At 31.5% G+C, this 16176-nt stretch overlaps 1 protein-coding gene across 3 annotated transcripts in view; it reads left to right on the top strand.

The window, feature by feature from the left end:
- LOC127733071 (small conductance calcium-activated potassium channel protein 2-like) overlaps nucleotides 1-16176 on the top strand; it is a 106972-nt gene that overhangs the window by 64955 nt on the left and 25841 nt on the right. For all 3 annotated transcript variants that reach the window (XM_052242346.1, XM_052242348.1, XM_052242345.1), the window contains exon 5: nucleotides 14419-14837. In XM_052242346.1, coding sequence (XP_052098306.1) covers nucleotides 14419-14837 — 419 coding nt within the window. The remainder of the gene's footprint in view (nucleotides 1-14418; nucleotides 14838-16176) is intronic.

Genomic DNA, 16176 nt, shown 5'->3' with positions numbered 1-16176 from the left:
TATAAACTATATTTTATTTACAGTATTTTCATATGTTTTTGCTCAATATATGACATATTGTTTGCAATAATTGGATTCTGTCGTTTTTTTTCTCCTTGTAGTTGATATTAAATAAGCTTTGGTCTAAGGCATCAATATATCACCATTAATTTCATTATTTCCACACTGGTGCTGATGATACCAAAATGTTGCATAATAAAACTATAACAATAATTGTATAAGTATATGTGTCATCTGTTTATCTCGGTGCGGGCTGGAAGTCTACTAGTCACGTGAGACGAATGTTTAGGTAAAAAAAATCGTATTGTTTTTTTCGTCAAATTAAGATAAAATCTATTGATACTATTCTGCTATTCTTTTAAATAATTTCAAAAGATTTTTTACTTTGACCATTTTTCCAGTGAAGATTTTTTGCTTGGACTACTATAAATAATATCTATCATATAAGTTTGTAAATGGAAATATTTTATCACAGAAAACATAGAAATTTTATTTAATCAGTATGCCCCCCCCCCCCCCCCCTTTTCCAAATAAAAAATCTCAGAGAGACAGATTTTTTTTTATTGGTAAACGAATATGACCCTAATTCCCTAAAAAATAATATTAACACTTTATAAATTTCATGCGTCCAAAATGCTTTTCTGGATTTGCCTTCAACAGGAACGCTCAAAGCCAAATATTTGAAAGGCAAAGTCTAGATGTGTAAGAACTTTTAAATAGCAGCAATCCAATCATGGTACTTGGTAAAATTTTTACATTTTCCGGATTTGCGTATTTGAACCAAAAAAGAATTTGATACATTTTGCTAAATATCATTGCAGTGTTTTTCCCAAGAAATATTTACACAGACAAGGTCATTCAGTGGACGAGGAAGTAAGGTCAAGAGTCATTGGGGAGAATAATCAAAACCAATCAAGAATGTATTGTTTGTTTTCTATTTCTATTTGGTATTAAAGTATCAAATTAATTTGAAAAAACCATAGGTTTGAATCAATTCCAATTTCAAAAGTAATACGAATTTTATTCTCGACAGAGTATATTTTATTGTTCATTTAGTGCTTCCCGAGAACTGATGTTATCCAATAGATCATTGTGAAGACAATAATATTGAAAGGCTGTTTTGTTTTATAAATCGTTCATCAACATTTGTGTTTCAAAACATACCATGGGACCTAGATGCATTGTTACTAGGACAAAGAATATTACGAGATCATTATGATGTCTAGTAAAATGTCATAAAAATTGTGCATTCCATTTTTAATATAAAATTGTAATCCATCAGACTTAAGTATTGGAAAGTTAGAAAATTCAAACCTAAAAAAATAAAAAAGTTTATGCATGTCTTTGAAGTGGATTAAATTCCGAACTCCAAGGTAAATTAAGGGGGAGGTCCACTAAACCTGACAAAATAAAACGTTAGACTATACCAACCAACGGAACGAATGGAAAACAACTGTCATATGCCATATTTGGTACAGACATTTTCCGATGAAAATTGTGGGTTAAACCTGGTTTTATAGCTAGAAAATGGTGGGTTAGACCTGATTTTATAAGCTAGAAAATGATGCGTTAAACCTGGTTTTAAAGCTAGCTAAACCTCCTTCTTATATGAGTGCTATTAAGATTTTGCTCATAAGATAATCAATCCAAACTATGTCCATGTGATATTTTGCTAGTACTTGGAATCTATTTCGCTGAATGCATATAACTGAATGCGCATGGCTTAATTCGTTTCCAATGATGGTTGAATGGTGATCGAAAAAGGTTCTTTTCATTAGATGAAATATAAACGTTTTATTTACCAAGTATGACATAGAAGTTCTCCATTTGGTACTTACCAAGTGCTGTTGCAGATCTGCACTAATATGCTCATACTTTAGAATGCCATACAGTCTTCTTAAGAATACATTACACAAACTGAAATGATATAACAGAAAAGTATTTTGTGAAATACTGACTCACATATTTTACTTACTTACTTTAATTACTTCAGCCACATTGACTGCCATCAACCAAGTTTAATAGAATTCTAAACGATGAAGGTGAAGACATCCCTTCCAGAACAATATTTATAGATGATAGGAATAGATCGATATAGAAACCGAAATAAAATACATTTATATGTTTAAGCCTTGTCTTGAAAATGGTTTTTGATAGCTAGCCTTCTATCGACAGTGCAATGAATTATTTTATATATGTATAAGATAACACCCTTGCAAAGCAAATATATTAACAATTTTTTAGACACATAATCAAATAAAGCGGATAAGCAGGTTAAGTATCTGAGCTTGCTTTCAGTAACTAAGAGCATTCTCAGATACAGTATTGTGTATTAATGTTTTACTTGAAATTTATATTTGTTATCTATCATACTCGTACAATGCAGATAAGTCCTACTCTGAATTTATTATATTGTTTGTCCTCTTATGGCCCTTTTGTTATTTCACTAATCGAAACTAAAAATGGGAGAGTTGAGCGCCCAAAACAACTAGTTTAAGCTCATCACATAGTCATGTGCCTAGCTGTCTTAAATCAGGAACATTGTTAGCATTGTATGTCTTTAGTTTTTTTGTATGTGTCTCATTTACGCGCTCTCTGTATTCATTTCATTAACCTCTCTTAATTCATTACCATCATTTTGAAAATTAACACGTTGCAGTATTATCGTTTAGAATGCACTGATGGTATAATCGTAATTAGGCAACTAACGTAAGAACATAAAGTTATCGTGTACCTTATCAAGACGTTTATAGCAACAAACTCAGTCGTAGACCAATTTACCGCTTGATTGAGATTGATGCAAATTTCGATATCTGGACGATTAATTTGTTAACGGCTGAAAATGTTTACTCGTCATTTTTCTCATTTATTCTTAAGCTATGATTAGGAAAAAACTGCGACCGATTATTTCTTTATAATAGAGCTAGTTATGATGTGAGAAATGTATAATCAAGACCATCGTGTTATTTCAGAAGAATGTTGTGTTTCGCTAACTAAGAGATAAGTGATTTCGATAAATAACATCCGGAAAGTACGACCAGCTATAGTGTTAATACATGAATAAGTGATATTTTATATCTACGAATCTGCTCTTAGACCATGTCTTAATATTAATGAATACTTATGACCATCGTGAATACCACAATGGATCACTGGTGCTTTCATCAGCGGTTATCTGCATCCTTAGCTTTAGTGTGAACTTTTGCTTGTTTTTTTCTTTTGACCAGAAGTTGTCTTTTTTTCACACCGATTCACGGTTTTCGTTTACCTCAAACCTTGACCATAAGGACTGTTTAATGTCGATGATTTTGAGAATTTTAAAAATGTATCTAAGAATAACTTGGTCTGCATCAAAATCTCCATTGGCCAATTTTCACACCAAGATTTGACTAAGGAATAAAATTATTTTCATCTTAATTTTTTATGTCCCTTTATAAAACCGTGCTGAGGGGGTATTGTTTTCATCTTGCCGGATGTATAAACAGGCATTATGCTCGTAAAGTAACAGTTTCAAAAATTCTTTGAGGGTCGATACGTTAACTATTACCAGGCAAAAATTCATACTCTACCAATAGTACTCTTTTTTCCTGCGGATTGACACAATGTCGTGCTTTCTGTCCATAAACAAAAACTTGAATTATTTGAGGGGTCCGTAGGCCAGCTATTAAGGCCAAATGTCTTACCAAAACCAACATACCCCTTTTTCCAACGGCAGTCCCAAAAATCTCCCCTCATGTCCCGCTTTTTAGAACCTACCGTATTGCATCATGATTTGGATTTTCGGTTTCTTGTCCCGAATTTTCGTGTAATAATTCTAATTGGACTTAAAGTGCACAAAAATAATCAATCAATAAATATTTATAGAAACTTTGTATTTTTTTAAATACAACTATTTATGTTTGAAATTCTATTTTTCTTTGCAACTTTTGCCTAGATATAACTACATGTTAGGTACTTAAAGAAAGAAAAATCAATGAACCTTTGCTTTAAAACACTTTAATCACATTACCAATTATAAGGAAATATTAAAAAGGTGCCATATAAATATTCAAAATCGAATTATTTTTTAACTTGACCGTATAAAAAAATGAGACACAGTCTAGTAGCATTTATATTTCTCTCTATGAAGAAATAAATACACTTTAAGTATCTCTAAACCCGACGACACTAATCTTGAAATAAGAATTATTTAATTATTTTTCAGTTTCTTCCAAATATGGCCATTTACAAACATGTAGGTGATATAGGACTTACCAACTTTTTTGGAAATGGTTCTTGTCTATATCTGTACTTTAGTATAATAATTGTAATTGTCTCTATATAACTTAAAAGACAAAGGTATATATTTAAATACCAAAACTCCAAATTCTCCCACATTCGACTGTTGTGTTACCTTAAAAAAAACCAATAAAGAGTTGCAAAACAAGGTATCCAAAACCACTAGGATAAGCACTTTGAGCTAAGTTTTGTGTGATATGAGACATTATTATACTTCTGAATACAAATCTTTTAAGTGACACTGTGTTTATGATGAATATGGGAATTGAAACGTGTACAATAAATCTGAAATAAACAAATTTATTGACAAAATAAGAGATATATTTTTACATTTGTTTTACTTTTATTGTATATTTTCTCACAAAATCATTCAGATACTGTAGACAAACTTTTATGACATTCTATAACATCAAGGTGACCTCATGGCCATTTTAGTGATCTGTTTGGGAATTGAAAAGTGTGCAATATTGTTTCAATGTATAATTCCCCGATCTCATAAAAGCATCAGTAGTAAGGCAAAATCGATAAAAGCTTTAAGCTCGGACCAAATATCCAGCCAAGACATATATTATTCATTTTGTATCACGAAGTCCGGTATGAAATATCATATTTTAGATGACTGATATGCACTTTTATCATCAATTATCAAAGAAACACATTCAATTTATTATCGTCTTTTCGGATGATTTCTTCTGCCTTGATTAGAGATCCATCTAGAGTTTTCGGATAAAGTGTTCAATGCTGCACCAATGAGAACACTTCTTACAATCTTCTGACATCTAATTACATTTGTCAGTGATGAATATTGCCTCCTTGTAGACATGTAAAGAGTTCACATTCTCAAACATATCTTGCTGTCTTCTATTTGACATACAAAATACCTCTCTGAGGCTAAATGTAACGTCTTTATGCTGCGTGCTTGTAACTTCTGTCACATACATGTATCGTTTAAGTCTTGCATGACTCTTTACAGGCTAGGTTTGCATTTTGATTTATACAGGCCTTATGACAAAATCTGAGTGTTTCTACATTTCATATTGATCTTAGATTAGGCTGTCTCTTCAATATCAATGACCTTCACAAAGTTTTCCCGCCAATTGAGTAAGACAGTCGTATTTACTTGATAGAATAGGCAAACAAACATAAGAATAGCTCATGTATGCTCATGTGGTTGGGTTGAACCAGTTTCATGTGCTTACGAACCTTCCCCTTTACATACCAGACCGCAAAATTACACAATAAAAACCTGTTGTATTCTCCAACATGTTTTAGCGCTTTTGGTAAATGGGCTTGTCGTGACAAACTTCACTACTTTTCATAGAAAAAGGTACACAAAAGAGCTACTTAATACACGTTTAGCATATAAAAAAGGATATTCGTAGAAACATGTGATGCTCTCGGAAATCTTATCAAATGCTGTACGTTGGGTTTCATGTTTTTTTATCCTTTGTTATACTGATATCATTTACCTGTACTGACATTTCTTTGTGTTTTTTTAGTCTCTGTTTTCCCATTGATCTAGATAGAAATGGAAGGATTAAGTTCAAACAAATGAGGTTAACCTCAGGGCCTTATGTAAATATCTGTTTTTTTTAATGTGCTTGGCTATTCGGCAGTGTATTGAAAACATATACACATTTTTTTTTATATGTTTTGCATTTGATATTGGCACATTTTTTTCTATCAATGGCGGATCTTAAGAATTGATTGGGATATAGAAATAAATATAGTCATCCCTAGAATTCTCATCTGGCTGTAAAACCCTTGCTAAGGTTTGGCCGTTTGGGATATATAAATTATAAGCCACTTCCGGTCGGGATGTGGACGTTAAATCCGAGGCTTCATGTACATGTAAGATGAGTTCGACGCTCTCTGAACCTTGAAGAACCCTTGCAACAACTCTTTAAGGTGTCAATGGGTGACCTGTTGCAAGACAAAATATCTACATCTATCTTGCATATACTAATTTACAAGTGGAAATCCAAATTTCCAGCCCTTCATTCTGGTCGACCAAACTGATAAAGGTGATGGAATTTTTTCAGTGGAAAAACTATCTTTTGTATTAGTTGTTTATTTATTCGTGTCTTGAATATGCATGAAATATTTGCCACTGCCACGTTAAGGAAACAACACTGAATCAATCGATCCATGAGGACCGCATGCTGACCTCTAGTAAAATATATATTTAATGTGCTCATATGTGACTGACGTTACCACAGAACTCCTTTTATCACATTGCGTTGGCATGCTGTACTTATTGCTCTTAAAGATCTTAAATAGCTATTCAATTCCTTTATGACTGTCTTTCATCATAAAAAGAGTAAACATGTCAGAGAGAAGTTTGACATTTTAGCCACAAGTTCCATAAACAGTAAAATTCATTGCGTAAAACGCGACGCCATTTGTAATACTGTCGGTAATAATCAGACATATTCAATATAGAATGTATCAATGTATAGACAGAAGTTCTCATCACTTTGACCCCTTCGGGCCAATAAATGTTTCACTTGGTCAACAGTTATTTCACCTTTTTCTGACATATAAACTTATCTATTTCTTTCATCGCCAATCAATGAGTAAAACCATCATCTAGGAAATAACCAAATTAGTCTCATCATTAATAATGTATCGCTATTTTTACTTTTAGCATCTTAAAGGGTAAGATGATTACGTTTGGGAATCAGTTTTAAGCCGACATTCTCACACTTTTGTCGTCAATCATACAAATCGGGATAATGTCTTGTCGATTCTTTGGAATTCCTCATTCATCTTACGAAAAGATCAATGAATTTTATTTACATTTGAGTAGCAAATGGTATAAATGTTTCCTAGTTTGTTCTGAACTCATTTGTCATAGAGAAGGGCACCAAATGTGATAAAGTTTTCTCTAATGGAAATTTAACGCCTGTATGTAAACTGTTACATAAAAGCGTAATAATGTTAAAACGTATTAGCCAATTTTTTGGGAGGAATTTTAAGCAACTTCAAGTAAAGTTTAGATTGTTTGGTGAAAGTAAAACTAAAGTCAAAACGATTCCTCTGATTTTAGTTGAGGCTTAGACTTTAGACTATGAAAAATATATATGCACATACCAAAAGAATTTATAAAACCCGCTCAAGATACAACGAATAAAAATGAATGGCTATTCTGCAAAACCTTTGTTGAAAACAGTGTGAAATCATACAAAGATATGACGGATCGTTGCTGGTATATGTATATATACACATTTTACCGTACTGTATGGCTGGTAATATAATGTTCTACGACTAGCCCTAATGATATAAAAACCCGACCGCTGATTTGTCCAAGACAATTGTATACCACCAATCTAATTTTCATTTTGTCTACAGAAATATAAAATATTACAAAATGTGAGTTAAAAAAGCAAAAAAAAGGAATATCAGAATTGAAATATAGGTAATAGGAAATCTAGATAACAAATTGCTTGAATTAACAACTGAAAAAGAAGACACACACAGTATATGAACCATCGACAAATAAAACTTTACAGGTCTTTTGGTTATTTTGCGGATTTTAACTAAATTTTCATAGTATTTGACTCTGGCCTATAAACTTTTGCACCCGCTCAACGGAGCGGAGATGTTTAGTCGTTTCCCGGCTGATCCGCAATTCCATCTTAATCAGTTAAACATTCAGATATAGCCTAACCTAATTCTTAATTATAATGGTTTGGAAATTGGACATTGATAATTTTGTTTTGTTAAAGTTTTTTGAATACCTCCTTTCAGTGTTTTTCTAGCTTTTTGCGAATGTTAAAAACACACACCTAAATCCATCATGATGTACATTTTAATTAAAGAAGAGGTTTTCCATTGCTGAATTCAAATTAAACCAAACAGTTGTATTATTTGCAAAGTAAAACTCACAGGTGTAGTACAGAAATAGAATTATTTATAATAAAACAATTAACTCCCACTCCAATTTGTTTGCTCTAAAACAACGATTTTCTAGTAAAACATTTGTACAAAGATAAGTTATGTTTATGGGTTTTCTTAAGATGTTTTGGCACAAAGGTTGTTTGCACTGGAAGAGAGACATGCTGTATTATGCAACATCATCAGCAAAAGAAAGAATGATAGGTAAAGAAACATAAAAAAAATAGATGATTTCTGGTTTAGACATTACGGCAGCATTTGATTTATAATAATTAGCATTATTTTTTATCTTTTAATCAGTAAAATGTTTTTAATCAAATTCAGTACAATTCCATTAATCATTGAGTTTAAATTGGTTTCAAAATTATAGAGAAATATCTTTCGTTTTGATAAACATTACTGAATTTACCTTAGCCATTATAATATCACTTTCATTTTAAAATAAGAAGATGTGGTATGATTGCGAATGAGACAACTCTCCACAAGATACCAAAATGACACAGAAATTAACAACTATAGGTCACCGTACGGCCTTCAACAATGAGCAAAACAGTCTGTTTCTTTTTTCTTCTTTGTTTTTTATAATAAAATTTAGTATTATAACATTTTGATAACTCCGTTAGGAATCTGAGTCAGCATGTGCAAATGTCAAATCGTTGAATTAAAGTACATACGAATCCTCTATCTATTTTTTAAGTACTTTGAAAATTAGTTTAATGTAATATTACTTTAGAAATATTATATATGTAAAATCGAAACATTGATTGACATCAAAAGCTAAACAAAACACACACAATATATAATACGACCTGTCATTTTCTTTTGACTAGTGCATACTTCATTTTGATTTTCAGTATTTTTAAGTGCAATATGGTGTAAGAACGTCAAACTTTTAAGTTAAACTAATATTTCAGATCGGTGACGCAGAATATTATTTACAATTAGTAGTTTATTTCTGGATATTTTTTTTTATTAACTGTCTTTCCTTTTTCAATGAACACAATGCATATTGATATTCCACTTGAATTGTTATGTTGACATAAATTTTATATAATTCCTATTGATAAATGTGCCGTATTGAATAAAATTAAGTACGGGTAACAGTTCGTTCTGTTTAATTTCTGAACAATGAATTCATTTTAGCCCATTTTTGGTCATCATTCAATTTGAATAGTCTATTATATATCATTATCTATTAATAAAATCAATAGAGCATGTTAAGTTCCTGTGTATAATTTGGAGTTTAGTATGACGTCCATTATCACTGAACTAGTATACATATTTGTTTAGGGGCCAGCTGAAGGACGCCTCCGGTTGCGGGAGTTTCTCGCTGCATTGAAGCCCCATTGGTGGCCTTCGGCTGTTGTCTGCTCTATGGTCGAGTTGTTGTCTCTTTGACACATTCCCCATTTCCATTCTCAATTTTGAGATAAAATTTGAATAAATTTTGTTTACTGCACATTTTTGCAAATGACAGTAACATGACGTATAGCAATGAAAGATCCATTTCAAGTGTTAAATAAACAAATAAAAATTCGAATGATTGCATTGAATAAAACAAGAAACGAATAAAAAACTAATAGAAATTCGTATGTTTGCTGAACGTGCAGCCATAGAAAAAAAGGCAATATGAAAGAAATGTTCGTTTCCTTTGATTTCATCTGTTTGAGATGTAACTAGGTTTATATAAAATTAAGAAGATGTGGTATGATTGCCAATGAGACAACTCTCTACATGAGACCAAATGACACAGAAATCAACAACTATAGGTCACCGTACGGCCTTCAACAGTGAGTTCATTATTAGAATGTATCACAAAAGTTAACAGTATGACAGTACTTTGATTTTTGATGTCCTTAACCATGCAGGCCATACTAAACATTATTTGTTTAACTGTTGAAATATAGACTACATTTCTATGCGTTATACTCGGAAGTACTGAAAGTTTTAATGCAATAAAGGAGTGGTTGTATTTATTTATTTGATAAATTAAATTAATTAATGACATTAGTGCAACCTTTATGTGATCCTCAAATAGATTTATACAATACAATCCTTGATATTACGTCCCTGTTAACCTTTTTTTCAAATAAATAATATGTTTACGTACGCACCAACTGTGGCGTAATAGAAAATAATTCTGGGAAGTGCTCATAAATAAAATGCAATAATATAAATCTCAGGAGGATATCCTTTTCATAGAAACCTGTTTTGTTGGATTTCATAAAACAAGAGGGTCTGGATTGGAGGGTGCTTAATTTCTGTATTCTATAAATTCTGAGTGCATTTTTCTTTATCTTTAAAAATAACGCTTATTCTCAAATAAAATTCACCTGAAAATGATTGTTCTATTAAATTTTCATGTAATTTGGTGATTTCTTAATTCTGTACATCGTTCATTTCTGTTATCAGTATTGTATAACCTTAATCTTTTATTTTCCTCAGTTACCCTTTATACTTTTGTACCCCAATATTCTCTATTCTTGATATTTTTTGCTTAATTTTCTCTATTCATTATTTTTTTCAATTTTGGGCCATTTTCCTCTATTCTGTAAACACCAACCATTCAGACCCTCATACCTCAAAAGAACCGACTCTTTGCTTACCAGTTGCAAGAATAACAATGTACACAACAGTGCTATAGAACTCCGAAAACCCATGCCGTGACTGATATAAATGAAAAATTAAACAAATAAAATAATGCCTTTTAAGCTGATCTGGTTTTGATTATGTTTTGATGGAAATTATTGAACATTAAGATAGAGAGGCTGCAATCGATTATGTAAACATTGTAATTCTATTTAAAGTTTGATTATTTTTGAAACATTTCTCATTATAGCTTGAACGATACTGTCTGATAAATAATAAATGTCCTCTGATATCGTCGTCATTAATTCAGTAAAGGACATAATTACTGTTATTTTCAAGGTCTGCATGTTCTAGATCTAATAGTCAATCGGTTATGTATTAACTTAGTATCATTAGTCAGTTTATTTAAAAAAAAACCAAAACAATGGAATAATTTAGTGTAATGGGTGAATAATAAATTGCTTTTTGAATCAAATGTACAAATACTTGTTTCGAAGTGTTTTAAGGCGTAAAAACAAGAAATAAGTATAAAATTTGTAAGGGTTCCGCGGAACTTAGTTTCTTGCCTACTTTTGCTGTCTATGTTTTCATTGTGATAGGGGAATGCACTTAATATATTTACAGTTAATGAAATAAAACGTTTGAAATGTATGAAAAAAATTATGCTTGTAAAAAATGAATACAGTATGCAATCAAATCTATAGATTTATAAAAGAGTTGAAACATAAATTTATTGAATGAACAAATGATAAAGAAGATAATTTTTAAATAAGTTTGGTAAAAATCCAGGATGGTTTATGAATCTAATGAATGTTTTAAAAACTTTAACTGCATGTAATGTTACCTGGAAGGAAAACTAAGTCCATTTATAAGTAATATACGGAAAAACAGGAAATAAATTTTTACAAAATTTCCTTCTGGATACTAGCTTTTGATCATAAACAAGCTTCTACCCAAGTTTGGTACAAATCCAGGATAGTTTAAGAAAGTTATTAAAATTTTTAAAACGACGACGACGGAATGAAGGATCGCTATGTCTCGCTTTTTCGACAAAAGTCGCAGGCTCGACAAAATCAAGATTAAAAGGTCTACTTAAAAACCCAATACAAGTCAATGAAAGATAAATGACATGAAATTTAATTTGGAATGTCCAGAAGTACATGTAACTAAGCGTCACTAGCGTTGTAGTGTTATATGTTTGTATGACTTAGAAGTGTTAATCATGAAAGTGGAATATGCAATGTCACGAAGGTTGAGTAAAGTAACTCAGATTTGTACACTGTATATAAGATGAGATGTGGTATGATTGCCAATGGGACAACTATCAATCAGAGTTAAAATAAACTGGTAGTAAGCAATTATAGGTCACCATACGGCATATGAAAAATGAGAAACAATTCATACGAAAAAAAAAATAACGGCCTAACTTTAAACAAAACAATTTACGAAAAGCAAATATGACAGATATGAACCAACGACAACCACTGTACATCAGGCTTCTGACTTGTAGTATTAGACTATGTTTGCTATTATCTAAACTGACGCATTTACCATAGAAAACACAATTAGTAAATGAAAAATTCAAAATAAGAAACTGATCACAATCATCATATTTTAGTGCAATTCTAAAATGCAAGTAGAAGATTTATCCTCCGCTAAAATCACATCATTTGATTTGTTACCATTTTCTGGGTAATATTTTTGTGGAATGTTGTTACTTTTTTCTTCATTCTTAATTAGGGAAAGTTGTATTCTATTTGTCTTTTTTCCTCATTTTGTCCTCATATTTTTATGCTGTCTACTTTTTGTCTTATTGGACATAATCTTGTTATTTTCTTCAATTTCCGATTTCCGTTGGTTCATTAAATCTTTCTTGGATAGATTTCGTATGCAATACATACAGTTTTATGCACATGCAAGTGTCATTGTATTCTTATGATTTCATCCTTGAAAATATGCGTGTGTTTCTTGTATTGATTGAAATATGTTTATTTTTTTCGTTTGGGGAAAAAGAAGGTTCCGGGCTGAAGTTTAATTGAAAGATTATACATCACGAACTGAAAACTGCTTCCCTCCAATCATGTTTCTAAAAATAACGATTCAGAAATACTGATTATATTAAAGCAAATGAATGCTTAAACACGGACATTATATTTAAAATCCTTCACCTCGTCTATCTGTCTGTGGTACGATTTGGATTATATCTCTGTTTATCTTAATTTATGATTTGGTTATATTTGAAAAAAATAAATTTTGAAATAGGTTTGATATATTGATACCGATAAATGATGTTTTGGGTAGAATCGCTTTAAAACTTTGAAAGGAACTGGATCTCGATTTTTGTAATTTATTGATAGGGCCATATGTTGCTAAATATCCCACAATTTCCCAACTGTAATTTCCTATACAAATTTGAAGTTTATGGTGTTTACCTCTTGAATTTACCATGTACTCATAATTTTTGTAATCTCGCGTCCTTGGAAGTTCCTGTCTATTGTCTATGCAATGTTGCATGCGAATTACATTGTTTAATTAATTGTCAACAAGTACTTCTAACAGACAATATAACTCTTATACATGTTGCTAGTTACGATGGATATATTCCAACAGATGTTGATATAAAAGATAAATAATGTAGTAAGCATTCGGGCGTACTGCGATGCAAATATTTATAATTTCCTTGTATACATGAATGTAGTCGATACCTACATGAAGCAACCTCTTTCTTAAACATGTTCATTTAGTTTTTTCTTCATTTATAATTTGATATAAAAAGGTTGATCATAGACGCATAACAAATTTTCATGTTAACTGGTTTCTTAAACAAAAAATGAAAATGACAACTGTTTCTCTCCGAACCTTCATCCACAGGAACTAGACAGAATATTCCTTACTTTTTTCGACTAGATGGATTCAATAGAAAAATTCCAATGGCATTCAAACTGTTTTCTTTCTGTTAAACTTTGTTAAAAATACGTTTGAATTTCGCAATGTTATTAAGCTTTATGTTACTTACAAAGGGTTATTAAACCCCATTTAACCAGGAAAATAGTATGTTGAATCGTGCTAACAGACATAATTATATTAATCTAACAAACTCCCGTCTGCTTATAGTTGTGTTTTGATGTTCATTTCCAAAGAAAAGAATATGCAACTGCCCTTATTTAATGACAAATAACTTCCAGTTATGACTCATCAACGAATTTAAACAAGAGTAACACGACAGGTGTCCGTAATGGAGCAGGAACTGCTGCTACTTTCGGAACACTCGAATTCACAACTGTATATTTTGCGGAGTTCGCGTTTTTTTCAGTTTTTAGTTGTTTGTGTATTGTTTTAATTTGTGTCTGTTGTCTGTTGTTTGTGTTTTTTTTAATTTTTGGCCCAATCTCCGACGCAAAGATCATATTCGTTCCATTCTATACTGCGTAACACTACACCCAATATGTCATAATAAGTGAAGTATTGCGAAGCATGTACGGAACGGATATGAACTATGTGCCGGAGATTGCTTTTGGCCATTACATTTTCTGTCTTTCTGACAGTTATGGTTTTAGAATACCAATCTGTATCCCTTTACTTTTTTCAACCCAATTAATCTCTTACATTCAATGTTCTTATATTTCTTTCAAAACGCTTTTGTTCTATTTTCAGCTTTTTGCAGTAGACAATTGTGTTGAAGACTGGAGAATCGCCATATCATGGAAACGAATGCTTCAATTAATACTAGAAATAATCATTTGTGCTGTTAATCCCATACCAGGTCCTTTTTATTTTACTTGGAAGACTGAGAGTTACGACGGAGAGAGGTGGTTGATTGCGGAGGTTCCTGTTGATATTTTATTATCCATACCTATGTTTTTGCGGTTGTACCTCATTGCCCGATCTATGTTATTACATAGCAGACTCTTTACAGACGCTTCGTCTAGAAGTATAGGTGCATTAAATCGAATAAGTTTTGACACTAAATTTGTGCTAAAAACTTTAATGACAATCTGTCCTGGAACTGTGATGTTAGTGTTTATGATATCTATGTGGGTGATTGCGAGTTGGTTACTACGTGCATGTGAGGCGTAAGTATTGATATCAATGAACTCATTTATCTAATAACATATGACTATGACCGATGAATTATTTTCTGAATAGGCACGGGTCTTGTAAACTTGGCTGGGAGAAACAAATTCTTTATCATGCTTTTCAATGGAATACTCAATTTATAACATTTTAATCCATATAATTCTGCGATTAATCAAAAGAATGTTTTTCTGAAGAACTATCATTCTTTCACATAATAAAATGGTTGTTCAATTTTGGCCGTCAGTGTTCAAAACGGAAATAGACGGCGTTCAGAATTAAACTATGGTGCCCTGGAAGGGTAATCATATCCTGTTCCGTATATTGCACTAAATGCCCAAAGATTATTATAGTACATGAAGTACGTATTTTATTTAGTAGTCTGCTATTTACAGACGCTATACATAATACAGGATTGTCCGTACACACATGACTAATTAATTGTCAAATTCACTGAACATTAATGCAGCAAAACTCGTTTCTGCTTTGTTCACATAAACATTTCCCAATAATTGGAATTTCACGGATAAAACATACTCTGAATATCGTCCATGATTGCTTTATTAACGAAATCGTGTTATTGAGCAAGTTATTATTTCTATATGAATGCAACTCGTATGATTTAAACAATATTGATAGACACAAGTAATTTGGTTAAACTGCTTCGGTAATAAAGTGTTTAGCTTGTTATTTCGACCATAGAAAAATTTAATAATATTTGCAATATTTATTGTAGTGTTAAGTGATATGGTTTACACCATATAGTTAATCAAAGAGAAGCATGTGTAACGCTCTTTGTCTGGAACTCTCACACTCATTATATATTTACAAATACATGTATTTGATCTTATCATTGGCGATATATCATAATTTGTCCAACAGATTTTATAAAATTTCTTACTTGTCGGATGCCCACAAGTATACACATATATGTATATATGAAAACCGTATGAATACAATCATTTCCGAACATTAAAGAATACAAGACAACAACTAACAAACTCTTTCGATAGTTTATTGCTTTTTAATCGAAACTTGAAATACATAATTTGTTTTTTTCTCACAAAATATATTTGGTAAATGCATTTGAATGTAATAGAGGATTTTCGCAACTTCGTATATATCTGTACTGATCACGGTAACAGTCCGATAGTACCAAATAAGAAAACAAGGACGGATTCAGACAAAAAGTAATTGCAAGCAGAGAAAATGGTCCACCTAATTCGCTGTGTGACTTTTCCATGTGTTATTTTCATTTGTCAGATGACAATGCGAATACTAAAAACCTGGCTAAAATAGCCAAACTAATTAAATTTAGTCACCGCGGGTGTATTCTGG

The sequence above is a fragment of the Mytilus californianus genome, unplaced genomic scaffold (assembly GCF_021869535.1).
Source record: "Mytilus californianus isolate M0D057914Y unplaced genomic scaffold, xbMytCali1.0.p SCAF_3, whole genome shotgun sequence".
NCBI lineage: Eukaryota > Metazoa > Mollusca > Bivalvia > Mytilida > Mytilidae > Mytilus > Mytilus californianus.
This window is presented reverse-complemented; position numbering and strand designations above follow the sequence as displayed.